Below are 25,847 nucleotides of genomic sequence, written 5' to 3'. Positions count from 1 at the left end.
CTTGTCCCAGAGTGTTTTCCCCCTGAACATGTAACTGAGGGAGGTACAAGGCTGGGAGGTGCTTGTGGGCAGGAGAGTGCAGGGAAAGTCTGGGATGGGCAGGAGTGTGGGCTGGCTCAGTGAGGCAAGGGAGGGCTGACTGTGGTTAAGGAGCACCCCCACACCACAGGACTGCAGTGTGAGGCCAGGAGTGCTGAAAAGCTGGAAAAGGGACATCCTGAATCCAGCACTGGGGCTCCCTGGGCTGTGAGGCTGAGCTACGAGCTGGGTCCCTGACATATTTGTGACAATGTGGAGCCACGGGGACAATCCCACGGGTGTCTCTGCAAAATAGACGTGCAAACAAAGGCCAGAGGGTTGCGGAGAGGGTCGCGGGTGGGTTTATCAGCAGTCCCACCCCGCGGGCCCGCCCGGCTCGGGGCATCCCCGCCCGGCTCCGGAGGGACGGGCCGGTGCTGCCCCCGCGTGGCCGCCGGCGGCACTGCACAGCGCCCCGCAGTCCCCAAAATCCCCCAAATCCCCCAAATCCTCCGCTCTGTCCAGCCTGGAGCGTGAGCAGCGAGGGGCAGGGGATCCAGCTTGTCCGCGTGTTGCCGAACGTGTCCCCGTCCTGCCCTTGTCACGATGGAAAACCAGGATGCAGAGATGTCGGGGGTCTGCCCAAAGCCAGCAGTGAGAGCAGGCAGGGGAGCTGTGACCCCCAGGCAGCACAGGGGTGGGAAAAGCCTCATTTTGCTTCATCTGCATCCTCCTCCTCCTCCTCCGGGTGCGTGATCCCCGCAGCAGAGCGTGCCATGGCCTTCATCCAGCGTTGTTTCAGCTCCTCAGTGTCGGCCACGAAGGTGAACACCTGCCGGGACTGCGCCAGCTGGAAGAGGTGCCGGGACTCGCTCCGGGGCACGTCCCGCACCTGGTAGCCCAGCAGGGGGATGGAGGTGTGGGCTCGGACATCCTGCCGAGAAGAGACAGCGGTGGGAGGCAGGGGATGGGCACAGCGGGATGTCCCCTGGGCACAGCGGGATGTCCCCTGGGCACAGCAGGGATGTCCCCTGGGCACAGCGGGATGTCCCCTGGGGGTGGATCCGAGGCAGGCCTCACCTGCGGGGCTGCATAGATGTAGAGCACGAGGGGATCGTCCTGTGGGATCACGAACCAGCCCCGCGTGCCCCCCTTGCCGTTCTTGTCCAGCAGCTGCAGGGAACTGCAGAGCAAACTCCTGCTTGATACTTCTGCAGCTCCTTTCTGTCAAAAGAACCATCAAATCCCTCAATACCCAGTGCAGATGGTAGAAAGGGCACTGAGCTGAGAGAATTTCCTAGGGAATTCCCTGCCCACTTCAGGAAACCCCCTGAAGGGAGTTTAAAGTTTTTCCTGTCTTAAAGGTCTCACTCCCAAAGCAGGTCCAGGTGAGGGGCTGTCCTGGCTATGAGGATGCTGCTGACACTCTGTGGTGAAGGAAGCCCTGACTGCTTGATCCCAAGGCTTGGAGCACGAGGGAGGGAGATCAACTCATGCACCTTCTGACTGCTGGGGAGTGACTCCCACCCCTCCTGCTGCGGGCGCAGGGCCAGGCTGGGACAGCGAGGGTGGATGGCAGTGCTCAGAGGGCAGACTGGGGCGGAGCTCACCTCCAGGATGCCTTTGTGCTTCCCCTCGCGGTCCTCCAGCACCGTGTGGCCGGTCAGGAAGATGAAACACTCCTGGCAGACCCGGTTTGGGCGGTTCCCATCGTACTGCAGCTCAGCCTTGTAGTCAGAGCAGCGAGCACACACCACCTGCAGCCACCAGACAGCGACAATGGTGACACTGGGGCAGGGCTAGGAGACCCAGCGACAGCTCCACAAGGAGCTGAGGGGCAGGAGCAGCCCTAGGGGAAGGCGTACAAGGTGTAGGAGAGGTGCACTCCTGGCCCAGCAGCCACCTGAGCAGGCCAGGAGGGAGGCTGGGGGGACTCACATATCCACAGGCTCGGCAGTGGTGCCTCCGGCGGGTGATGGCATTGAAGGGCTCCTTGCAGCGCATGCACATGGTCACCAGATTGTCCCGCACCCACTGTGGGGCTCGGCGGCCCAGCTCCTCTGTCTGGGGGTGGGAGACCATAGTCTGGGTGTCCTCACCCCTTCCCCTCCTCAGCCTCCCCCCAGGTCGGTTTAGCTTGAGAAACTGAGGAACAGCAAGGTGTGTTCTCCCAGGTGGGGCACAGGGAGAGCAGAAGGGGTACCTTCAGTGCAGGGGTGTCTGTCTCCAGTCCATGGACCGCTGTCTTAAAGGTCTCACTCCTCTTCTCCTTCCTGTCAATGGCATCTTGGAAGGCCTAGAGGGGAAGGCAGGGCTGGAGGGGCACTGGGTGCCCCGACCCAGGCATCCAGCTGGGATGGGGGGCTGTGCCTCCTCTCCCAGCACTTGGTGGTACCTTGATCCAGGCGTTCATCTCCTCCCCGGACCTGGGCACAAAAAGGACCTGGATGAGCTGTTGTCCCTCCTCCCTGAGGGTCTGCATGATGTCACCCTTCCCCTTACCTGGCTTGGAGCTCCAGCGTCCGCTGCTTTCCCGACACCAGGAAGGTGTGAGGGAACTCGGCATCCTTCAGCTCCCGCACCTGCAGGAGACCAGAGAGAAGATGTGGAGCTGAACTCACTTCCAGCAGCCCTGGACCTGTCTCCATGATGTGGAGCACAGGGATGTCCCTCTGGCACAAGCCCTTCAGCCCCTCAGATCCCACAGGCACAACATTTCACTGGCAGGATCAGAGTATCAACCCCACTCACAAAGCCACCCCTGCCTCCAGCTCCTCCTCCCTCCCGAGGAAGTTCTGGCAGCAGCCACACCCCAGAGCAGGGGCTTTTGGAGCAGGCAGGAGCTGGGGGAAGCACAAAGACAAGGTGTCTGTCTGACCTTCATGCCCCCCACATCCATGCGGAGGTGGACCTGGAACTCGGCGCCCACCTGGATGACCTTGGGCACGCAGTACAGCAGCATGTTGTTGAACTGGGAGGGGAGAAGAGGGTGGGTTGGAGCCCAGCACCGCCTGCTCTGAGCTGTGGGCTTCCCTGGGGTCAGGGGTCCTTCACTGCCCACAGCTGAGCTGGTCCTTGGGAAGAATCCCACCTCAAACCTATCTGTTTCTGCCTCAGCCCCCTCCCACCCTGCAAAGGTGAAGCATCTCCCAGGGCTGCCATGCCCAGGGATCAGCAGATTCCCAACTGTGTCCTGCACAGGGTGCCCTGCACTGAGCAGGATCAAACACCCACCCCAGCTCTGAATTCAGCTCCTCTGTGTTCAGGTGACCCAGCAACCCCTGGCCAGGCTGTGCTGCCCCTCTCCCCACTCCTGTCTCATCTGCTCCCTCCCCTTGCCCCAGGCATCCCGGCTCCCACCAGGAACAGGTACTTCTCCGATGTGCTGTTGTTGCGGGTGGAGATTTTTTGGATTGGTCCCTCCTTGATCAGCTCATTGGAGGGATCCACGATGTCATCCTCGAGGCCCAGCCTCTGATAGACCACCCAGAGGTTCTGCAGCCGTTCCTGGGGGAGGCAGAGGGACCCGTTCTTGTGGGGTGCTGAGCAGCCAGGACCCTGTCACTGCTGGGTCCCCTCCATGCCCACCTCCCAGCCTGTTGCTGTGTACTGGGAGGGGTAGCACAGCTCTCTCAGCCCAGACTGATCTTTGGGAGCAGCTCCCAGCCTTCACCAGCTGGTCACACCCCAGCTGATGCTACAGATGTGACTTCCCCAGGCTTGGGGTGGTGAGGTTGGGCATTAAGAGCAGCGTCTAAGCTCCACAGTCGAACCCACAGGACTCCCCTTCAGGGGACTGTGCCCTGAGCTGCAAAGCATTTCCAGCTGGGACAGAGCCTCACCATCTCGGCAATAGCTGCATTGGAGTGCTTGGCCACCATAAAAATCATCTCCAGGGCCTCTGCAATGAGAACAGACAGGAGGTGAAACACCTGCTCTGGAGCTGTGGGAGGAAGCTTCTGGCTCTGTCCCTCATGGATGCACATGAGTAGCAGCTGCTGCCCTTCCATGAACACAATCAAAGTGGCCCTGAAATGCTGTGCAGGAGTCTGGGTACAGCTGGACTGCACATGGAGGGGATTTGGAGGGACAGACTGCCCACTCGTGTATCCGTCCATCCCAGCAGGACTGGGAACTGTGTTATCCACAGGGGTCTGAAAGCTCCCCCACCTGCCACAGGTCTCTTTAGGGGATACTGTGGACACCTGACACACCATCCTTTCCCTCCCCCAGCTCCTGAAAAGGAAGATTAATCCCTCTCCCTTCTAGAAAAGGATCAGACTGAGAGGTTTATCCAAGGGCACAGGGCAGCTGGTGAGTGAATCCAGGTTTTCTGGTGCCCATGTACAACACGGGGTTGTTATTTCCCTACAAACCCACCCTGCCCTCCCCACCGTGGAGACACACAGCCCTTACTCTCGGCGTCGCCCCTGTCGGGGGACTGGGGCGGGAGTTTCCGGACGTAATCCTTGAGGAGGAGCTCGTAGCGCGGGATCCTCTGCACAGGTTCCAGCATGTGGTGCTGCAGCGTCAGGTTAGCACAGACCTTCCTCTTCTGGCCAGGGACAGCAGGCACGGAGAGAGGAACAGTGACCGAGGCAGATCCCACCCTCTGTTGTTTCCCCGCTCCCGGGAGATTTGGGGAGCTCTGCTGCGATTCCCCCACCCTGCCCTTACCTGGATGTCAGCAATGAGCTCCTGGAAGGGGGGTGATTTCTCTGACCAGGCAGTGATGAGCTCCACGGCTTTGTCGAAGTTCTTCACGTACTCCCCGTACATCTTGAGGAAGGGTGCAAGTTTCTGGATGACATCCCCAATGCGGGGGTTGCTGTTCCTGCAGGAGGGAACAGATTCCTCAGGACAGACAGACGGTGAGGAGTGAACTGAAGGACCATGATGGAGGACTGAGGTTTTCCCTGCTGCAGGCTGCTACATCCCCACAGTGTTTCCTGTCCCTACCTTGCAGCCAGCCTGGGCTGCTCATACCCAGGCACACCCTCAAACCACCTGAGATGTCACCCAGGTTTCCATACTCTGATCTGAGTGTTTTAAGGAAGTGTTTTCCAGCAAAAGACACTTGGAGCAAAACAGGCTGAGCTCTGGTCCTGGTGAGAGCCCAGACTCAGTGCTGCTCCCCCATTCTGGCCCTCCTGCAGCTCACCAATCCTCCATGCGCTTCTGCAGCTCTGGCAGGAAGAACTCAGCGTGGAACTGGTAGATGGAGGAGATGTTGGAAAAGATCATTTTCACCACCTCCTCTGGGACTGTCTTCCCAGTTTTGGCTTCTTTCATCAGCTCTGTATAGAATACCTGGAAGAAAGAAGGGTGAACAAAAAGGGCCAGGGAGATGTTTGAGGATCCCATTCCCCCTCTGAGACTGGTGCATCACCCAGTGAAAGGCCTGACTGTGCACTAGGAAAATCCCAGACCCCAAGAGGAGAGTGGGATGGAAGGCTTTGCTAGGACAAGGGTGCTTCCCAGAGGTGTGGTATGTAGAAAAGGCAAAGGCCAGACCCAATCTTGGGCTGAAAAGACCAGCAGCCCACGTGTTTCTCATTTTTACAGCTTCAATCCCTCCAAAATCCCCTTGCACTGGTCCCTCCACTCCCCAGTTCACCTGGTCAAGGAGGTGGAGGCGGTTGACATAAGCCTGCTCTGTCTCCAGCAGCTCCAGTGCGATTTTCTTTTCCTCTGGCTCCTGCATGGGGAGCAGGGCTCAGTCTCGTGGGCAGAGATGTGACCCTGAGCCAGCCCTGCCTGAGCGTGGGCACCCACCAGCCTCTGGAGCTCACCTGGCTGCCAGGCTCCAGGCCTGGGCCCTGTGGCCTCCTCCAGTTGTCCTCACGGATTTTGCATCGCAGAGAACGGAGGCATTTGAAGCTGAGTCCACGCTGACCTTGCTGATCCTTCTCCTCCTCATTCTCTTCTCTGGTCAGGGAGTGCCTCTGGCTGGCAGGGAATGCTGGAAGCTGCTGGGGCTGCCTGCCTGCCTGCTTGTCCCTCTGGGCAGATGTGCTGTCCCTGCTGCAAAGGAATGTGATCAGCTCAGCCATTCCCTCAGCACAGCCCCCAGCTTAAAGCCACCAAAAGGGACAAGAGCAGCAGCTGCCCAGCGCTGACACTGCTCTGCTCCACTACAGCCCTGCAGTAAAACATCCTCAGTATCCTCCACGGGGCCAGGATCCAGCCTCTCTTCCCCCAGAGCCCCCTGCTGCTGTGCCCAGTCCCTCTCCTGCTCTGGAAAAGCAGGATCCTGCTGTTTGTCCCACCCACAGCTCTGGATTTCTGCCTGCTGCCACCACAGAGAAAAGCAGGGAGAAGCCCAATAGCCAAGAGCTTTGAGCCAAGAGCAGGCCATGTGTGGGTGGTTTTACAGACAGGTTGTTTTTGGTGGTGTTCTCTCTTCCCTTTTCTGGCAAGGACAAAGAAAGCAGGTCCAGAGCAGGCATGAGGGAGAAGCCAGGCTGTGAAGGTGACAGCAAGTGACTTGTCTGTCATCCAAGAGCTGGTCACTGCAGGAAACTGCTCTGGGCAGAAACTGGAAAGACATCCACTGTAGGCCTGCAGACAGGAGTGGGATGGATAGGATGGGAAAGACATGAAGAAATTTGACACCAAACTGCAAAGTTGAGGGTAGGAAGTGACTTGAGGGGCAGACACTCATCTGAAGACGATGTCAGCTCCATCCTGTGCTCAGGATGTCTGTGAGCTCAGGAATGCATCCACAGCCATGCACAAACCCCTCCTGTCCAGGGGGGCTGGCAGAACCCTTCAGAGACAAAGAGGATTTTTCCATCCCTCTGGTGCCTCCCAAACCTCTATCAGCCTAAAGCCACGGCTGAGTCCCAACAGGGAACTTCTCTCTTTCTACTTATGCTGACTTAGGCCAAACCATTGTCTGCTCCAGAATACTCTGCTCATTCCCAAGTTCCCAGCTTCCTCTGAAAGTCTCAAGTTACTTTTATTTCCTCTAAATCAAACTCGCACTCCAGAGCAAACAACAAACACACTGCAGCAGTGACATGGGGGCAGACCCAAATATTGCAGTGGTTCCAACACAACATCCCTATGGGATGATGGGGACAAGCACAAAGTCTGGGGAAAAGCACACAGCAGAGATGCAGGAGTTCCTGGAATGAAAGGAAATCTCGTGCCTCAGCATCTTCAGGAATTGCTGCAAAATTCACCTGCCCAACCACCCAGCACCTCCAAGGCTCACTGAGAGCATCTCATGGGTACAAGGAATGGCAGGATTCTGTAGCTTGATCCATCAGATGGAGAAACTGAGGCACAGCTCTGACAACTCACCTGAAGCCTCAGAATTACTTTTACACCTGAGCCAGGGCAGATCCCCTTGCTCAGACCCCAGCACATGCTGTCTGAGGGTCCCAGCTCACACTCCAAAGGGAGGAGCTGTTTTATGAAAGGAATTCTTTCTCTCCTTTAACATAATGCTTTCTGTTTCCTTTCCTAGGAGCCTCATCTTTGCAAACAGGTGGACAGTCTGAGGCTTGGACCCTCCCAGACACTCAGGCAGTTAATTCCCAGTGACACCCCTCTGCCTACATATTTCCAAACCACAATTCCTTTCCCCAGCAGCAGCAGCAGCAGGATGCATCAGCCAGGCTGAGTGTGAAGATGCTGGGTGTGGGGGAATGGCCTGCCACAGCCTAACCCTGAGCCAGGCAGAATCACTCACACCCCACTGAGGTTTTCAGATTCTGCTCATGACCCACAGCAGGAGGAAGACACTGAGGCAGACCTGAGTTGTGAAGAATTGCAAATCACCTTGTCAGCTTCTCCACAAGCTCCAAACCACCTCCACAGTGGGTTTCTTCCTTCCCAAACCCACTCCACATGGAGCCCTAACACACCCTCAGCACCCAGAGCCCTCCTGCCTTACCAGTGCTCTTCAAACACAGCCACCAGCTTCACCACACTCTGCTGATTTTCTGCCTTTCCCTCCATGGCACAGGCTGGGAGCAGGTCCTGGGTGTCCTGGAGCTGCAGGGGCAGGTGCTGGGGGCTGCAGCTCCTTCTTCTGTCCCCCTCTCTGCTCTGAAGTGTTTCTGGCTGCAGTTTGGGAACAAGGATTTGCACGAGGCAAAGCCCACCCGCTGCCCCCTCTGTGGTAGCAGAGCTTGTCTCTGGGTTGGCCTCAAAAGGGAAGGGAAAGAGGAAGCACAGCAGTTTGTGGGTAGGAGAAATACTGAGAAAACACTGGGAATCACTTCAGTTTGGGGGGGATCCAAGTGGTGGCACAGCCAAGGCCAGAGCAGCAGCAGGGATGGTGCAGGGCAGGCGTGAGCTGGGACACCTCCCCGCTGTGCAGCCCCGGTGGGGTGGGCTGTGTCCCACCAGGGTGGGCTGCAGGGTGGGAGTCTGGACAGCCTGGATGGCAGAGGGGCCAGGAGTGGGCTGGCAGGACCCTGGTGCCCAGCTAGGGCTGATGTGTCTGTCCCAAACTCCAACAGCTGCATGGACCAACAGCCAAGGACTGCTGGTAACAGACAAGGATTTCGGTAACAACCACCAGAGAGAACAAGAGGTGGCTGGAGAAGGGGCCACGTGGAGGCAGGGCAAGACTTTTCCAGAAAGGTCTGTAGGAGTGCGCTGTGCATGAGAACCAATTGGCATGGCAAGTGAGAAACCCATCCTAGAGCTTGTGCCCCAGGAGCCTGGGCACCCCATCAGCCAGAGCGATGCTGGAAGCAGCACTGGAGATCTGCTTTGCTTTTTCCTCTTTTAATTTCCTTGTATTTGTTGGGGTTTTTCTCTCCTCCCTCTCCCTCTCCTTCCCTTTCCTTCCATTTCCTCCCCTCTCTCCTCTCCCCTCTCTTTAACTCGTGTCCTTTTCTCTCTCCCCTTTCCCCAAACCCCTCTGCCGTGTGCCCACAAACCCGGTCAGGCACTAACACCCAACTCCACAAACCCCTAAAATCCCTAAAATCCCTAAAATCCCTAAAATCCCTCTCCGCTTTCCGCGCCCGCTCCGCCTCTCCCGCCCCTCTCCCGCCATCACCGCCCCTCAGGCGGTTCCCCCCCCTTCCCCGTCCCGCAATGGTTCCTCCCGCCGCGGTTCCCCCCGCCCCGCGGCGCGGTGGTGGCGGCCGGCGCGCGGCGCGGTGACGTCACCATGGCGGCCATGGCGGCGCTGCCCCCGGGGCCGCTGTCGCCGCCTGGCGGGGGCGCGGCGGACGCGGCGGGGCCTGAGGGCGCCGAGGGCCTGTTCGTGCTGCTGGGCGCGGGGCTGGTCGCCGCCAGCCACCCCCTGCTCTACGTCAAGCTGCTGGTGCAGGTCCGCTCGGGGGTGCGAGCGGGGAGGCGGACGGTGGGGTGGGAGTCCCGTGTGTGACGGGGGTGGCGGCTCCGGGAGAACGGGAGGACGTCCCGTTAATGCTCCCATGGAGGCCTCCGTGCGCTGGGGGTCGCTGTGTGTACAGCCCTTCCCCGTGTAACGGGGCCCCCTGTGCGATGGGGGGGTCTCAGTGTGTGTGTGTGTAACGGGGTGGGGGCCCAGTGAGGGATCGGGACCCCGGTTAACGGGAGGAGGTGGATTCCTGCAGTGTCCCTGTGGAAACCCCCATGTTATGTGTTATGTACATGTTATATGTTATATATGGACAGCCCCCCCCACCCCCCCCATTACAGTGGGACGCCCTGTGCAATGGGGGCACCTATAGAATGGGGGACACCTGTAGAATAGGGGACCCCCATATCTGTGCTGGGGTTATATGTACAGTATGGACAGCCCCCCACATTACAGTGGGACCCCCTGTGCTATGGGGGCACCTATAGAATGGGGGGCACCTATAGAATGGGGGACCCCCATATGTAACAGGGTGTCCCTATGGAAACCCCCATGTTATAGGGTTATATATACAGTATGGACAGCCCCCCACATTGCAGTGGGACCCCCTGTGCAATGGGGACACCTATAGAATGGGGGACCCCCATATGTAATGGGGTGGGGTCCCTGTGTGTGATGAGGGATCGGGACCCCAGTGGGGCGGGTGCAGGTGGATTCCTGGTTCGTGCCCCTGTGCCCCGGGGGTCCCTGTACATGCAGCCCCCCCACTAGAACGGGACCCCCTCAGCACGTCCAGAACGAGGGACATCTGAGTAATGGAGTGCCCCACAGGAATGGGATCCCCTATACACTGGTGGACCCTATACAAAAATCAGGTTCTATATAATAGGAGGGTGAGGATGCCTTCTACAACAGGGGCACCCTATATAGGGACTAGGGGACACCATATAATGGAGGGGTGATGCCCCCCATACAGTGGGGGCTCCTTTGTAGTGGGGTGTTGGGACCCCTCCTGTGACAGGGAATGGGGACACCCAGTAACCAGGGAACCCCTATAAAATTAATCCTCTACCATGGAGTCTTCCATATAAGAAGGGATAGGAAACCCCAAGACCCTCTCAGTAACAGGGACCCCCTAAAATGGGAGAGTGGAGGACCCTCTGTAACCTAGGGACCCCATAAAATGGGGAAATGAGTGCCTGAGAGTGACAGGGGGATGCTGGGATCAATCCTGTTAATCCCAGGGACTTTGGGAACACCAGAACAGAGACCTGCTCATGAGGTTTCTCTCTCAGGTTGGGCATGAGCCACTACCTCCAACCATTGGAAGAAATGTATTGGGAAGGAAGGTCCTGTACCTGCCTGGCTTCTTTACCTACGGTGAGTGACTGTCCCTCCCTGCCAGCACGAGGTCCTGCCCTCATGGAATCAGGGCTGGGAGCTGCCAGGCAGCCTGAGCTGACCCCCAGCAGCACTCCCACGTCCCCTTGGGATCATTCCGAGGCTGCAGTGAGGCATAAACCACCACAACTCCTTGTAAGGCTGTCAGATTCATGTACCTGTTGCTGGAGACAGGGGGGTGTTGGTGCTGCATCGTGTTCCTGTGACACATTGCTCTGGGTTTGCACCGTGGTGGAGGGGTTTGGGAGGTTTTAGGTGGTGTAGGCTTGTTGCAGGAGGTTTTTGTGTGTTTTGGAGGTTGCAAAATACCTTCCTTCTGCTCCAAAAAGTCTTGGAATAACCTGCCCCCTGCCCTGCTTATTTGTGTTGTAGATGGAGCTGTAAAGGGACAGAAATACCAAGAAAAGGGCAGCTAACATGTTTAGAAGGATAAAAAAAAAAGAGTGTTTTCCTGTTTTTGTGGGTGCAGCAGCAGGAGAGGTGGGTGAATACTTTGTGACCTGCTGTCACAGCAGGTTTCCCATGGGGAAGGGGAATGCACTGTCCTGACAGCTGACCTGGGCCAATCCCAAAATCAGCCAGTGGTATCCATGGGGTGGAACCAGCACAGGAGCAGGATGAGAGCACTGGAAGCCCATCCTGGGACACCCAGGGCTGGAAATGCTCCAGTGCTGCCCTTTGGAAGATGCAATTTCCGAAGAGATGGGAAGTGTTGGGTGATGGGGAGGTGCAGAGCCCACCTGGCTTTGCATGGACAGCACAGGACAGGGGCCAGGAGCAGTCAGTAGCTACCAGCACATAGTGGGTTCTATCCCACCTTATTATATGTGGGAGAAATGGGATCTCTGGGCTTTTTTTGCAACTGGAGACCTGAGCAAGTTTGCCTGGGAGAAGATGGTGGGGCAGGAACTGAACATGGGTTTGTGAGATCCATATGAACCCTGAGTCAGACCTTGTTGGGGTGGAGGGAGGAGGTGACAGCACAGAGCACATGGGGTGATCCCCCCTGCCTGGTTCAGTCCAAACTGTCTTGGAGCCCTTTCAGGTGAGCAAAACCATCAAAAGACAAAATAGCCCAAAATATTGTAGCTGTCCTTCCAGATTAGGCAGATGACAGTAAGAATTCTTGTCCCCCAGTAAGAAGTTTCTTTAGGACTGTGATAATAAATCACTTACTGTGGGGCTGTGGAGTGGCTGCCGTGCCGAGCTGAGCCTGGTGTGGTTTCAGCTGAACCCTGGGGCTGTTTGGGGTGCTCTCCATGCATGGTCCCCTTCCCCACTGACAGCAGCCTGGTGTTGTCCCATCCAGCCAGGCACATCGTGGAGGTGGATGGGAAAAGAGGCCTCTTCCGTGGCCTGACTCCTCGCCTCATCTCAAGCACTTTATCAACCATCACCAGGGGGAGTGTGAAGAAGGTAAAGGTCAGCTTCTCTCTCATTAATCACCTGCAGGGTCAGTGCTACTGCAGCAAGGGCTGCACAGGAGGACGGATGCACCATCCCTCTCCATCTCCTAAGGGAATAGTCCTCCAGTGCCCTTATCCTCAAAGCAATTTTTTTGATAGATTTATAAACCTACTTAATTTGATTTGGCATCCCTGTGCCTTGTATACTGTGTCAGCAGTTTTGTGACTCCTCTGTTCCTCTATTTTACTTTCTGTACTTTCTTCTCCTGTGTTCCTTCTTGCCTGTTTGTCTTGTCCTTGTATCTAGAGCATGGCTTTTCATGGTTTCCCCCTGTCCTCAGACACTGTGGGTCAGCATTTCCATCAGTTCTGACTGTGTTGCTTCCTTCTCCGTTCAGGCTTTTCCACTGGAAGACATGGAGCACGTGTCTAACAAGGATGATGTGAAAACTTCACTTAGGAAAGTGGTCAGAGAGGTAAGAAGTGGATATTGTCCATTAATGAGTGGCTGGGGAAATCCCTGGGGACTTGGGTGAAATTACTTGGAGAGAAACTGGGGTGAGAAGTTTGTGGTGAGAAGTGTGTAGATTTGTTTGTCTGTCAGTTTAGTGGCCGTTCTGTGTCCATCCATGAACTAAATCACAGGAGTAGAGATTTACCACAAGGACAGATCTCTAAAGAGGGACCTGAAATGTGTTTTCCCACACTGAGGGAAAGGGCCTGGGCTGTGCAGGAGGAGCAGCACAGTTTTTCTCACAGGTGTTTTCTCCTCCCTCCCCAGACATCCCATGAGATGATGATGCAGTGTGTGTCCCGGTTTGTCTCACACCCGCTGCACGGTGAGTCCTGTCCCCTGGCTGCAGCCCCCTCCAGACTGGGCATCACCAAACCCTGCTTACTCAGGGGGATGGTTCTTATGATACTTCTCTGTCATATGAGGCTGATGCTGGGCTTTGCCTTCAGCCACTAACACTGCTGAGCAACGAGTTTCTCTCTTCCCACTCATCCAGGACCTTGTCCTAGAGATTCCATTGGGGTTAGGGCCAGTAGTAGCCTTCCAGAGCCTAAAGGGGCTCCAAGAGAGCTGGAGAGGGACTTTGAACCAGGTTATGGAGAGACAGGACACAGGGAATGGCTTCCAACTGCCAGGGAGCTGGGTTAGATAGGATATTGGGAAGAAATCCTTCTCTGTGAGGGTGGAGAGGCCCTGGCACAGGGTGCCCAGAGCAGCTGTGGCTGCCCCATCTCTGGAAGTGTCCAAGGCCAGGCTGGACAGGGCTTGGAACAACCTGGGAGAGTGGAATGTGTTCCTGCCCATGCCAGGGGGTTTGGAAAAAGATGATCTAGCAGGTCCCTTCCAACCCAAACCTCTCTATGATCCTCTGAAATCCTTCCCACCACTTACAGGCTCAGGAAAGGCCCCAGTCTCTAATGAGTCTTGCAGTGCCGATGACCACTGAGAGGAGCTGGAGATGCTGTGAGTTGAGGGAGAGCAGAAGGGTCATGTTTCATTTTCATTCACATCCATTACAACCCAAACTGGATTTGTTTGTCTATCAGCCCTGTGTTTCTTTCCTCCCAGTGATCTCCATGCGCTGCATGGTCCAGTTCGTAGGCCGGGAAGTCAAATACAGGTGAGTGGCTGCAGGGTCTGGGGTCTCCCATGTGCTCCCATGCCATGGGAAATAGGTTATCCAGGAGGCTTGAGAGACTGAAAAATGAATCTGAGCTGTGCTTAGAGGGTGGGGCTTGAAGGGATGTGGGAAGACTGGGCTCTGTCCCTGATGTGCCTCTGTTCCACCTTGTACCTGTGGGGGTTTGGGGCTGGATCACCCCTTGCTGATCACACAGTGAGTCTCCCTTTTTCTTTTGGCTGTTAATGGAAAGGGAAGGCAGCGGGGATAACACAAAGCTTTGCTGCAGCCCTGCTTAGTCTGTAAAATTTTTCCAAGCCTTTTGCAGTACCAGCTGCCTCTCTGCAGGGCAAAAGTGCCTTTGGAGTGGTGTGGAGGCATGCTAGACAGGATTGCAGCCAGCCCATGACAGCCAGCTCAAGTTCCCAAAGGCAGGACAGGATTCTTGGACTTAGAATCAGCCAAATCAAACCATATCACACAACATCTGTAGCCACTCACAAAGCCTCAGAGCTCTTGTACCTTCAGCATTGAGCAGTTGTGTGCAGGTTGGGTGTTTCCAGAGTACAGACATGACCTTCCTTCCCTCAAACCTGCCTGGTCTGAGGAGAATAAGCAGAACAAGGCTGCCTTCTGCTGGAATGGTGGCTGGGGAGGCACTGCCTGGCTGGGGGCTGCAGGATACGTGTGAAGCTGCACAGGGCAAAGGTGGAACAACTCTGCACACTCACAGCTCTTTTCCTTTCTTGGCAGCGGTGTGTTCAGTGCCATTGGCAGGATATTTAAGGAAGAAGGGATCCTGGGATTCTTTGTGTACGTGAGTTGCTGTTTAAATACTTTCTCTCATAGCCTGAAGGCACTGATGGCTCTCTCGGCAGCTCTGCCAACCCCAGCTGGAGTCACACTGAGCTGAAACCTTGTCTGACCAAGGGAATCCCACATCACTCCCACGATTCAATCTGTGCCTTTAACAGCACTCCAGTTTGACCACTAAGTTTGTCCCAGATCTTATCTTCAATCAAACCTTCAGAGCCCAGAGGAAGCTGTATTTTTTCTTATCTTTCTTTTTCCCTAGGTGCTTCTTTGTGTTTCAGTGAAGGGCCATTTAAAGCATTTGTTTGTGCAACAGGCACCAAGATCAAGTGTAACAATAAGTTCCCTTGTTGAAATGAAAGCCAGGGCCTGGATAAGCATCATATTCCTCTGCAGAGCACCGTGGGTGCTTGTAATGAGCAGCTTTACCTGTGTGCTTGGAGTGTGGTTGTGCCTGGACCAGGAGGAGCTGAAAGGTGTTTCCAGCTGCTTACAGAGCATGGCAAATTGGTGCATCACTGAAATGGAAGTTTAGTGGACACCTTTTTGCTTGAACCCTTAATTAATGCTTCCTGCCTTTCTTTTTCACATCTTTATACAAGCAGAACCACCTGCTGTCTCTGCTCATGGTGAGGAGATAACTCACTTTATTATGTCAATAATAAAGTGGAATTTCAGTAGGGGTTTTCAGGATGCTTTGGCTCTGCAGTCACAAAATATGGACCTCTAGATGCAACCTGAATGCATCAGGAAGAGGGAAGCAATCACAGGGGGTCTCACCCTGTCCTTCCCCAAGGGGAAATGGCCAGAGATCTGCAGGGATCCCATCCCTTGAGTGTCACTGCTTCTTCCTTTGGCAGCCCACAGCTTCTCAGCTGAGCTGTGCAGCTCCAAATCTGCTCCACTAAATATGGGATCCTCTGGGATGGTCCCTGTGAGTGAGGCATGGCTGGAGCAGGCTGCTCACAGCCCTCCACCTCCCAGGGAAGTGATCTGAAAGAAGCCACCACATTCCCTTCCATCCACATAAAATAAACACTGCTGGTAGCCTAATGAAACTTAATGGTTCTCGGGAAAGGCTTTAACACAACCCAAATTGTCTCAGGAGGGTTCTGAAGTTCTACATGCTCTATAACCCTGTTAGGAAATCCCACTGCTGTGAGGGGAGCCCAAACTGCATCTGAAGGATCAGACTGCTGGTTTTTCCTCTCAGCCCTGGTGCAATCCCAGCACATCCACTGCCTAAAATCATGGCAGTGCACTTGTTTCTCATGGCCTTATAACCATCCCCAGCAATAACAGTGGCACACAGTCTCTGGGTGTGTGCCTATCTAGAGATAAAGACTTTTCAAGGATGCATTTATCTCCCTTCCCCTCACATCTGCAGCAGGCTCCTGCCAGCCCAGGAAGGTGTTCCCTGAGCTCCAAAGCTGCTGGGTGTGGTCAGCTCAGGGATGGCTCGTCCCAGGTCCCTTGCACTGGGGTTTCTGCTGTTGGGTCACATTACTGTAAATCATTGAGGCTTCCTCCTCTGCCTGCTGCTATTCCAGCTTTTCCTCATCTTCCAAAAATATTCCCAGTTCAGATCTTGGACATCTCAGGTGTGAGAATTGCAGCACTCACTTTTTTATGTCAATAGTAGTAAAGCTGTGTAAAAGCAGCACTGGAATTTCAGGAGGGGTTTTCAGGCCTGATGTCTTTGGCTTGTTGGCTTTTTTTAGGTCCTTTCTGCAGCTCTCAGACTCCTGGTTTCCAGTCATCCAGCTCAGGGCCAGCAGCTGTTATTGCTTTGGAGGGGAGGAAGGGATGGGATCCTTATTGGAAGTGGAATAAACAGTCTGATTCCCTATCAACAGCTGGGTGAGGTTTTCCTTATGGGGCTGCCCTGGCCCAGCCCTTTGCTTCTGGACTTTATTAGGTTCTGTTGTATCTGTAGCAGTTCAGGAGCTTCAGAGTTAACTTTGAGTTAGAAAAATGATGTTTTTTACAAAGGCTGAAAGCCAAACACAAAGCAGAACATCTCTTTGGGGCCAGAGAGCTTTGATTTCTTTGTCCTGTCTGCTGCTCTCATGTATCACATCTTTGAAGCCAGTGAATCTTCAGTTGAAGGTTTCTGCTGTGCCTGGCCCCTGAGACCTCAACTGCATCCCCAGGGCTGCTGGGGCCTTAACAATGCACAGCTTGTTTCCAAAACCAGTCCCAGTTGCTGCTCTGCTGCTGCAGCAACCACAGCAGGAAACAAACTGGTCCCTTGGTCTGAGGAGGCAGCGTTGTGTTTGGGAAGAAACAAAAAACTCTGATTAATGTGCCTGGAGGTGGCTCTTTCCAGCTCAGCAAACACTTGACAGGCTCCTTTTCAGAACTGACCACATCTGCTGGTGAAACACAGGTTTGACACACACCTGGATCCTTTTGCAGTGGAACAACCCCTGCAAAAGCAGGAAACCCTGCACTGCTGCAGCAGATGCTGCAGAAGCACCAACAAACTGGAGAAACCCTCTGGAATGTTTTGTTAAAGTTTTAGTGCTATTATCTGCACAAGCTGGCAGTGCTGGTGCTGCTGAGAGCTCTAGTGTGTCAGTGGGAGGCATTAACCAAAGAACTGTGCTCCTGGGGGCAGCAGGGACTGGGAAAAATCAGTGTTCCCTCAGTTACTCCCACTTCTCAGTGGAGCAGGTTGTGCAGGAACAACCCCTCTCATTTTGATTTCTAAAAGAAGGGAGATTCCACAAAGAGATGAACTTCTCATTCTGCATCCAAAAGAGCATCTTCAGAAATGGAAACCACTTAATCTGTGTCTCACTTGGGTTTCTCAGCAAGAGTTGGGCCAAGAAGATATTTGGGATAGAACAAGGGGAATTGAGTCATGCCCAAAAAAACAGATCCCAAAAAAATTCAGCCAGAGCAGCACATGTAGTACCAAGTTTGAAGGCTGAGAGAGCTCTTCCCTGGAATCTCCCTTTTCAGTTCCTCCCAAAGTAAAAATTTCATTTTGGGGGAGTGGAGTTCCTCTGAGCTGGTAGAGGGAAGAAGGGCTGGGCATCTCAGGAGGTGGCACTGGGACCCTCCTGCACCTCACACCCCTGTTTTGCCCTTGCAGTGGGTTAGTCCCTCACATCCTGGGGGATGTCATCTTCCTCTGGTGCTGCAACCTCCTGGCTCACTTCATCAACACCTACGCTGTGGATGACAACGTGAGTGGGATGCCTGAGGGAGGGCTTGGGGTCTGGACGAAGCACCTGCAGTGGGAAGGAGTAACTGGGGAGCAGGGGCTGATTTAATACAGACCCTGGGCTTTGGGGCGTCCCTGTGAGAGTGCTGGAGAGGCTGTGTCTGCTCAGGGCTGTGCTTCACCTGCACCTTGGGGGATCACAGTTCCCCAAATGCCTTCCCAGACTCTCAGCTGGAATGCAGCTGCTCTCCCTTGCTTTCTGCATTCTCCCCTGCCCCTTGCCCTTCGCCTCAGGCTCCAGGAGTGTCACGTAATGACAGTGCCAGCCTGGTGTCATCCCCTTGCTCCACAGCGCCTTTGGTTTCTCTCTGCAGTTCAGCCAGGCATCGGTGATCCGGAGCTACACCAAGTTCGTGATGGGGGTATGTAGGCAGCTGCCCTGTCCTTCCCCCTCCTCCTGCCACCTCTGGGCTGAGAGCTCATGCTCTGGGGACTAAGGCTGGTCTGTATTCGACATCCCTTATCCAAGGATAACTCCCCTAACATGCAAAAGCTGGAAATAGCGTTTTTGACATTGGGAGCGTTAGAGAGGCTGCTGGTTTTCTGTGCTTTCAGATCGCTGTGAGCATGCTGACCTACCCGTTTCTTCTCGTGGGAGATCTCATGGCAGTGAACAACTGTGGGTATGTCCTTCACACTGACATCTAAAGCTTTCCCTTCCTTTCTTGCAGCCCCTTGTTGTCTGAATGGGCTGCTAACGACCGTAAAGCTTTCCTACAGCCCGTAAACTCTGTGGCACCTCGAAGAGCTGGCTCGTTTCCTGTCCCAGGTTGCTTATAATTTTAGATCAGAGGGCACAGACACGAGCAGCAGAAAAGCTCAGGTGGTGAGAAATCGGGAGAGTTGTGGTAGTGTGGTCCGATCTGAGCTGAGCTGGAGGCACAGGGATCAAAGGGACAGTGCTGGCTCCAGGGAGCAGCACGAGGGAAGCAGAGCTCTTACTGCAGCGATGGGAGCAGACAGCAGCAGGACCAAGCTTGCCTTCCCAATTGCACTGCTGCAAATCTTCTGCATTTTTGCTCATGAGAACGGGATCCAAGTTTGGTGGCGTTCTTTCTCAGTATCTGCTGCTTTTGAAGGTGTAGATACGGTCCTGGACTCTCAAAGTCTCCAGGTAATGCTCCTTGTTTGTGCACTCCAGGGGTAATTAAATTACAGATCTGCTGCATTGTAAATAACGAGCTGTCACTTGGCCGCCAGCCCGGTGCAGACACTGTCCCCGTGTCCTCATTCACACTTCCTGCAGCTCTTTTGTTACCTGTGTGGCTGAGGTGACACATCCACCTCAGCTGTTCCCTGTTGCCGTGCAGGTTGCGTGCAGGCCTCCCTCCCTACGCTCCCGCCTTTGCATCCTGGATCCACTGCTGGAGGTACCTCAGTGCTCAGGTGAGGGAGCAGGGCACACACGGGGCTTTGGGCTCCCTCTGCTCCTTTCCCAAATCTCCAGCATTCCCCAAAAGTGCCTGTGCTGCATCCTTGCCTTGCTCTGTAGCCTGATCCTATCCCTCCAGTCCTGGCACTGGCACCAGCGTGGCAGTGCTGCTCTGCCCATTGCACACCCTGAGCTGGCAGCCTGTGAGCTTTTATCCCGTGCACTGCACACAGCAGAGTCTGTTCCCCTCTGCATCTGTCACCCCGGGGGGAACTGCTCAGCTCCAGCACCCACGGGGCTGGAACCTCACCTTGTCCTGCAGAGCAGCCCAGGGTGCCCAGGCCTCGCAGCCCTGCCTTGGCCATGGAGTCGGGCCCTGCTCAGACAGCTGCAGCTCCCTGGGCAGGTCTCAGGCTGTCCTGACCCCGGGCTCTCCTCCTCAGGGGCAGCTGTTCCGTGGCTCCAGCCTGCTGTTCCGCAGGGCGCCCATCCCAGCCGCCTCCTTCCCCATCGACTGAGCCTCGGCAGGGACAGCTCATCAGCATGGACTCCTCAAGAAACCCCAAGCTTGTTTCGATATCTGTATATTTCTCTTTTCTGATCCAAAGTCCATGGTGCCACAACTGACACCTCCTCTCCAGCAAGGCCAGGAACAGACTTCTGGACATCTGGCTCATGCTCCAGCTAGACCAAAGCTCCATCCTCATGGCTGTCTCGACTGGATGTATAGCAGAGAGAGCAGAAAGCCGTTGTCTCTTTGGTCCAGGCTGTAGCTCTGGAGTTGCTGGGGAAGTCCAGGAATCCAGAAAATGCCCAGGTACTAAAGGAGCCAGCCATGAGCTGCAGGGACAAAAGACTGCTTTGTTCTGCCTGAGCTGAAAAGCAGCAGGAGATCCAAGGTCACCTCCCTGGGAAGGTTATGCCAGGTGACAGCCTCCTGCCTCAGCCTTTCTGGAGAGAGCTCCTTTGCCTGGCAGGTAGCTCATCCTGGGCAAGGTCAACCTGGCATCCATGTTTAAGGTTTGAGGGTACCTGAACACCCAGGAGCCTCCCACCTCCCATGGGCAGGAAAAGGAAATTATAGGATCAAAACAGGGAAGGGAAACTGAGTCCTACTGCAAAGAACAGAAGAGTCCCAAAGAGACGGGTCCAGCCCAGCTCAGGGCAGCAATGGGATGTGGACATGGAGAGAGCCCTTGGGAAGGGACATGTGCTGCCAGTGGTGCTGCTTTGGGCAGGATTTCAGTCATGGAATGGGCTGTGTTTAGGATACACCCAGCAGAGCTGTGGGCTGGGCAGGCAGCCTGCACACTCTGGGAGAGGCAGGTGCTGGGTTGGACTGGCCTGGCTGCACCAAGGGGCATCTCCCAGCCAGCAGCACCACGAGCCCTGCTGGGCTCCTGCTCCTGTCACTGATGGAAACGGAGCTGCTGGGATCTGAGAGCTGCACACAAAGGCCTCTCCTGCATCTGGAGCAGCCTGCAGCCTCTCCAGGGCTGTCTGCACTGAAGGGATCCACCTTGAGCTGACCAAAGGCTGGTGAGGCATCAGGGTTGAAGGGTTCTGGTGCTCAGTGGAGCATGGCTGGTTCTATGTGTAGCAGAGCTCACCAGTGGCACCAGGGCAGGACTGATGCTCAGCTCCCCAAATAAGAATTTCTTTGCACCAGTCTGTGCTGTGATGGCAGCCAGGCAGATTCCCCCTGTTTCAGTTCCCCACAAAGCAGTCTTTTGCACAGAGGTGATGCTGCACTCCCTGGGAAGAGGTTTAGCATTTCTTGAGCAGGTTCCCATGTGCTGCAGCAGCAGCAGCAGCTGGGGTTACATCTCATCCTGGTCCCTGGGGACCTGCCATCACAGGGGGTTTTTTCTCCAGCAGGAAGGGTCGATGCACACCCCCAGGCAGGGCTTGCAGGGCAGTGGTGGTGCGTGCTGGGACTGGCAGCCCCCACCCAGCTCCCTTCAGTGTCGTGGAGTTGGTCCTGTCTGTCCTCCCTCAATCCCAGTTTGTGTTACAGTTAAATAATGCATGGACCTGTTCCCTAACACCAGAGATTATTTCAAAGAGGATTTAATTATGCTCCAAAATACAGTTATAAAACAACTATTGGGTGGTTTGGTTTTTTGGGAGTTTTTTGTGATTATTTTTTTCTCCTGCATAATGTGCTCCCTCAGGGAAGGTTTCAGTTTAAGACAGGCACTTCCTTTGGTCTTTTCTCCAAATCAGGGGCTAAACCAGCTGTTTAAAACTCAGATTCCCTCTGATTTTCCTAACCTCCATGGAAGGTGGGCATATTTAGGCTGAGCAAACTGCAGTGGGTGCACCTGGAGTGAGGCAGCAGAGGGATTGGGTGCTTGAAATAATATATGTGGAATTAGGTTTTTGGAGTTAAAATTGACCCTGACATCTTCTGGAAGGGGTGATGGAGACCCTTTGCTGCACTCAGACTGGTAAGGTGGGCTCAGCCATTCCATCTTCCCCCTTACAGCTCCATCCTTCCCCACTGGCCTTTAATCAACTTGTTTTATGACCTGCTCCAACACAGGGCATTGCACCTGCCAGGTCACACAGCACCTGCTCAGGAACAAGTACCTTTGCCCTCCAAATTAAAGCCATCTTCTGCTGCTCCATTGCCTGTCAAACTTCCTGCAGCCTCTGCACAACCTGCAGGGAAAAGAGCTATTTCCTGTCCTTTCAGGAATTTACCTAAGGAATTTACCTAAGGGATTTACCTAAAGCTGCACCAGTGTATGCATCCTGCCAGTAATTTCTGCCCAGTTCATCAGGGCCCACAAACTTGGCTGAAAACCCAACAGTTGACTGTAATTTTTGTTCAATTTAAATGAAAACCAGGTTTCAAAGCTTTCAGTGTACTGCCTTACTTTGAAGCAAGGGGCTGCCATTCTTAGGATGATTGAATATTTTCTCACCTCCTGATTCTTCTTGTCCCATTCTTCATTTGAGGGGCCCCACCACAAGGACAAATCTCTGCACCAGGAGCAGGCAAGGAGACAACCCAAACCCTGCTTGGGCATCCCTCTGCCTTAAATTGCTACCCATTAGTCTGTGCCTGACCCTGCAGCTGGTGCTCAGGTATCCCAGCTGAAAGAGATGGGGCCCCATTCCCACGGGAGAGGGGATCCAGGGTGGAACATGTGGTTGGGAGAATAAATGAAGGGGTGGAGGAGGAGGTTTGGGTCCGGCGCCCGGGATGGAGTCAGGGGTTTCTCCCTCTGGCACTCCCCTGGCTGCCCAGGAAACAAACTCTGGTTTAAATATTGACTCTCCTGCACAAAGGCAGGCTGGGTGGGGATCGCTGCTGTTCTGTGCCTGTGCCGTTTATCAGCCTCCAGTGGAGAGCTGAGATTGCCGGGACTTTGGCCTCATCTGCTCCCAGCTGCCCGGGGGAGAAAGGAGGCAGCGACAGCAGCCAGGAGAGGGAATCTCAGGTCAAGGCTGGTCTGTCTCCGCTGGGCATGGATGCTCGAGTCTGGCAGGAGCTGGAAAGCAGCAAGATGAGCCTTTGTGCCCAAGGAAGTGCAGCTGAGCTCAGAGCCAATGCTCCATCCTCTCCTTTCCCCTGCAGAGCCATCCTGCTGAAGCCCCTCCTGGCCATGCCACTCTCCTGCCATGGAGCTGGGAGGGAAGCATCCCAGAGAGCTCTCCCGATGCCTGGATGGTGCCTGGCGTCTCCCTGGTGTCTGGTCAGTGGGAAGGCCAGGGGCTGCCAGCCCTCCCCCGCAGCCATGGAGGGCCCCATCTTGCAGCCACGCATGAGGAAGTGCCCTGTGGCACAGCTGCCCTCGATAAGGCTGTTTGCTCTGTTCTCCTGCAGCGCTGAGCTCCACGTAGGCAAATAATTCCTTAAAAAAAAAAAAAAGAAAAAAATAATAACCCTCACAGAGGAGATTCTGCTGCCGGGGTGGTGGGGCTGGCTGGTGCCAGGAAATGCTCAGGGTGGGGACTTGGACTGGACCCAGGCAGCAGCAGTGTGGTGGCCCTGGATCTGTCCCTGTCTTCACACAGCCCCATCCCCTGGGATGACCTCCACTTGAAATGCAGGATCCAGAGCCTCATGGATTCCCACCTGGATAAGGGAAATCCCATCTGGAAACAAGAAGAGGCCACAAAGAGCACAGGAGCAAAGCTGGGCACAGCGGCCTGACCTGCCGCGCTGACAGTGACACGGCTGGTAAGAGGATGGGAAGGATGTGGGGAAGCTGCTTTCCATGCTCCCGCTTGCCTGCTGTAGGCCTTTTTGGGTAAACTCCCTCAAATCCCCCTAATCTAAGATGCTGTGTTCCCTCCTGGGCAGCGCTGGTGGTATTTCATCCCACCCTGAGGGGATCTGGGTCTTTTGGGGAAGAGGTGGCAGCACAAGGTCAGCACAAGGTCAGACTCCTTTCCCTGCAGCCACTGTGACCCCCGCACAACTGCCTCAGCACTTGCACCGTGCTGGACCCCCCATCCCAGGGCAGAAACAGGAGAGGCAAAGTCTCCCCAGCTTCAAACTGAGCCCCTCTCCCCGTGCTGTGACCCCAGGCCGGGCTGGCGTGGCGAGGGTCGGCATCGCTGCGGCCGCGGCCCTGCTCGGGGCGCTGACCCTCGCTGCAGACGTGTGAATGCTGCCATGCCTCGGAACGGAGCTGCTCCCTGAAACGCCGCCTGCGCTCTGCGGCCGGGCGGCTCTTGTCAGGCTGCCAGAGGAGGCCGGAGCAGCGTCACTTGCAGCAAAGTTTTACAAGGCGAGCGAGCGTCTGGGGAGAGGGACGGGAGAGGGACCGACGCCGCACGCACACACTGGGACGCACACGCGGAGAAACCTCCAGGCTCCCTCCAGCTCTCATCCCAACGCTGATTTTTTTTTTCTTTCCTCCTTTTTTTTCTTTTGTTTTTGGAAGAACAAAGACTTTGGGGTGGGTTGGCGCTGTTGTTTTTCCGGGGTTGCTGTCGGTGGACGGGGGGAGGTTGGAGGTGGAGGGGGGAACCGGTGGCTTGAATGCAAGAAAGTCCCAAATTTCCCTGGCCGAGTTGCCGAGATAGTCTGTGCGAAACTTAGGGGAGGAAAGACGGGGGAGGGGGGGGAAATAATTAAAAAATAAAATATGATGACGTCACTCGGAGCAGGGGTGCCTTCCCTGCTGCCTGTCAGATGCGCCTGAAAAGAACAGGGCAATAAAACAACAGCCGCCTCTGTCTCCCTCGTTAAACACGGCACTAATTGGATGTTAATTTTTCCTTGCTCTTCTCGCTGCTCGATTGTGAGGGCTCTGCCTGGCTCTCCCTCTCCTGCTTCCTTTCTTTCCTGTTGCAATGCTCTTGGCAGCTCTGAGGGACTCCGGACTGTGCGCTCTCCTCCCGCTCGTGGACTGGAATAATTCAGGAGCTGGGAGAATTAAAAAAGACGAGGCGCGGGGGCGAACGGTTCAGAAACGGGGCGGGCGTGATGGATTTCGAGAGCTACGCTAATCTCCCCGTTTCCCGTGCATTGTCCTGCCGACTTGGAGCTATTCTTTTCCCATTTGATTTCTCTTCCCCTCCTTTCCCTTCGCGTTGGGTTTGGACTGCAGGGCAAAAATATATGTTTCAAAAAAAAAAAGGCATTAAAAAAAAGGGAAAAAGGCAGGAAAAAATAGAAAAAAAGGCTTAAAAAAAAGGGAAAAAAAGAAGAAAAAAGCCAAAAAAAAAAAAAAAAGAGGAAAAGAAAAAAAGCCTGGTTCAATGACGACAAACCCCCAAACCTCCTCCCAGCTCCCCCCGTCTCGCCGCGCTGCCTAACCCCTGCGTGGAAACAGGCGTTTTAGGGAGCCGGAGCAGGAAGTTGTTGTTCTCTGTCTTGCCCAGGTCATCCTTCCAGGGTATGTGTGCAAGGGCGGTGGGCACGAGGGCTCGGTGGGCACCCAGCAGCCGTCGGCTGCCCCCTGTGCTACCCCCGGCCAACGAGGCGGGTGAGCAGCGCAGGGGGAACGGGGGCCGGGTGGTGTTTTGGGGGACGCAAGAGGGGCCCAAGGGACAGGATGGGTGGGGGAGCGGAGGGGAGGGAGCAGGAGGCGGAGGTGGGGGGAGAGAGCGAGAGCCGGGGAGTAAAGTCCTACCTGGGATCGGTGCCAACTTCCTGCAAAGGGTTACAGACCCGCGGCTTTGAGAGCCCACCAGAGGCGAGTGCGCTCTTGTCACGGTTCCAAGGCGAGATGAAGGCAGCGGGAACAGGTACAGCAGATGCCGAGTGGCCTCGTTTGCCCGCCGAGCGGGGCTTCGGCTCGATTTAAGCCTCGCCGACGAGGAGCCTTCGGTGCTCCCGCCGGTGGGGGCCTCGCCATCCCTGCACGAGGCCACTGGGGCTGTCGGGTGCCAAGGGTGGGGTGGGTGGCTCGGTGGCAGGGGGGGTGTGTGTGCATGGCACGGGGGGGCCTCTGCCGCTCGCTCGCCTTCTTGCCGTTTGGATTAACATGCGGAAGATGCGCCTGTCACTTTGCTTACTGTCAGCGCCGGCTCGGGGATGGGTGACGGCTTTGTTCGGCGCAGCCGGGGGAGCCGTGCCAACTCGGACTTGGCAGGCGAAGCCGGGTGGGCAGGGAGAGGGGGACGAGGGAGCGGGAACGGCTGCTGGGGCGGCTGCGGAGGGACGTGGCCGCAGGCCCGCGTCTGAGCACGGCGGCTT

At 55.5% G+C, this 25,847-nt stretch overlaps 2 protein-coding genes and 1 long non-coding RNA gene across 4 annotated transcripts; 1 reads left to right on the top strand and 2 right to left on the bottom strand.

Moving 5' to 3' along the window:
* Window positions 1-357: 357 nt before the first annotated feature.
* FGD2 (FYVE, RhoGEF and PH domain containing 2) lies at window positions 358-8,444 on the bottom strand. The gene is made up of 16 exons (XM_030292056.4): window positions 7,922-8,444; window positions 5,811-6,042; window positions 5,636-5,716; window positions 5,180-5,328; window positions 4,696-4,852; window positions 4,435-4,573; window positions 3,861-3,919; window positions 3,379-3,525; window positions 2,897-2,989; window positions 2,521-2,600; window positions 2,414-2,444; window positions 2,222-2,314; window positions 1,957-2,082; window positions 1,629-1,775; window positions 1,099-1,242; window positions 358-952 (listed from the first exon to the last, which is right to left on the bottom strand). The coding sequence occupies exons 1-16, from the start codon at window positions 7,984-7,986 to the stop codon at window positions 728-730; spliced, it is 1,968 nt and encodes a 655-aa protein (XP_030147916.4). The 5' UTR covers window positions 7,987-8,444; the 3' UTR covers window positions 358-727.
* A 667-nt stretch (window positions 8,445-9,111) lies between these two features.
* MTCH1 (mitochondrial carrier 1) lies at window positions 9,112-21,290 on the top strand. 2 transcript variants are annotated; one of them, XM_072918908.1, is made up of 12 exons: window positions 9,114-9,316; window positions 10,624-10,708; window positions 12,039-12,145; window positions 12,534-12,611; window positions 12,917-12,974; window positions 13,718-13,769; window positions 14,523-14,582; window positions 17,683-17,776; window positions 18,129-18,176; window positions 18,370-18,437; window positions 19,125-19,200; window positions 19,630-21,290. In XM_072918908.1, the coding sequence occupies exons 1-12, from the start codon at window positions 9,155-9,157 to the stop codon at window positions 19,702-19,704; spliced, it is 963 nt and encodes a 320-aa protein (XP_072775009.1). In that variant the 5' UTR covers window positions 9,114-9,154; the 3' UTR covers window positions 19,705-21,290. The 2 variants fall into 2 exon arrangements, with proteins under 2 accessions (XP_072775008.1, XP_072775009.1); XM_072918907.1 differs by lacking the exon at window positions 19,125-19,200 and having other exon boundaries at window positions 9,112-9,316.
* LOC115490603 (uncharacterized) lies at window positions 21,241-25,821 on the bottom strand. The gene is made up of 2 exons (XR_003956682.4): window positions 25,282-25,821; window positions 21,241-23,049 (listed from the first exon to the last, which is right to left on the bottom strand). It is a non-coding gene; the product is annotated as an uncharacterized lncRNA (long non-coding RNA).
* Between the last annotated feature and the right edge of the window lie 26 nt (window positions 25,822-25,847).

This window comes from Taeniopygia guttata, chromosome 26, assembly GCF_048771995.1.
Source record: "Taeniopygia guttata chromosome 26, bTaeGut7.mat, whole genome shotgun sequence".
Taxonomy (NCBI): domain Eukaryota; kingdom Metazoa; phylum Chordata; class Aves; order Passeriformes; family Estrildidae; genus Taeniopygia; species Taeniopygia guttata.
The sequence above is the reverse complement of the archived record's forward strand: the minus strand, read 5'-3'. Positions and strand labels throughout refer to the sequence as shown.

What these genes read in the sequence shown, in the direction of transcription:
- FGD2 (XM_030292056.4), bottom strand. Translation starts at nt 7,986, where the DNA reads ATGGAGGGAAAGGCAGAAAATCAGCAGAGTGTGGTGAAGCTGGTGGCT. An exon ending in CGACAGGGGCGACGCCGAGA is followed by an intron (nt 3,920 to 4,434) that starts GTAAGGGCTGTG and finishes TTCTCATTGCAG; the next exon opens with AGGCCCTGGAGATGATTTTT. An exon ending in ACTGCCGAGCCTGTGGATAT is followed by an intron (nt 1,776 to 1,956) that starts GTGAGTCCCCCC and finishes TGGTGGCTGCAG; the next exon opens with GTGGTGTGTGCTCGCTGCTC.
- MTCH1 (XM_072918907.1), top strand. Translation starts at nt 9,155, where the DNA reads ATGGCGGCCATGGCGGCGCTGCCCCCGGGGCCGCTGTCGCCGCCTGGC. An exon ending in TGTCTCACACCCGCTGCACG is followed by an intron (nt 12,975 to 13,717) that starts GTGAGTCCTGTC and finishes CTTTCCTCCCAG; the next exon opens with TGATCTCCATGCGCTGCATG. An exon ending in GGCCGGGAAGTCAAATACAG is followed by an intron (nt 13,770 to 14,522) that starts GTGAGTGGCTGC and finishes CTTTCTTGGCAG; the next exon opens with CGGTGTGTTCAGTGCCATTG.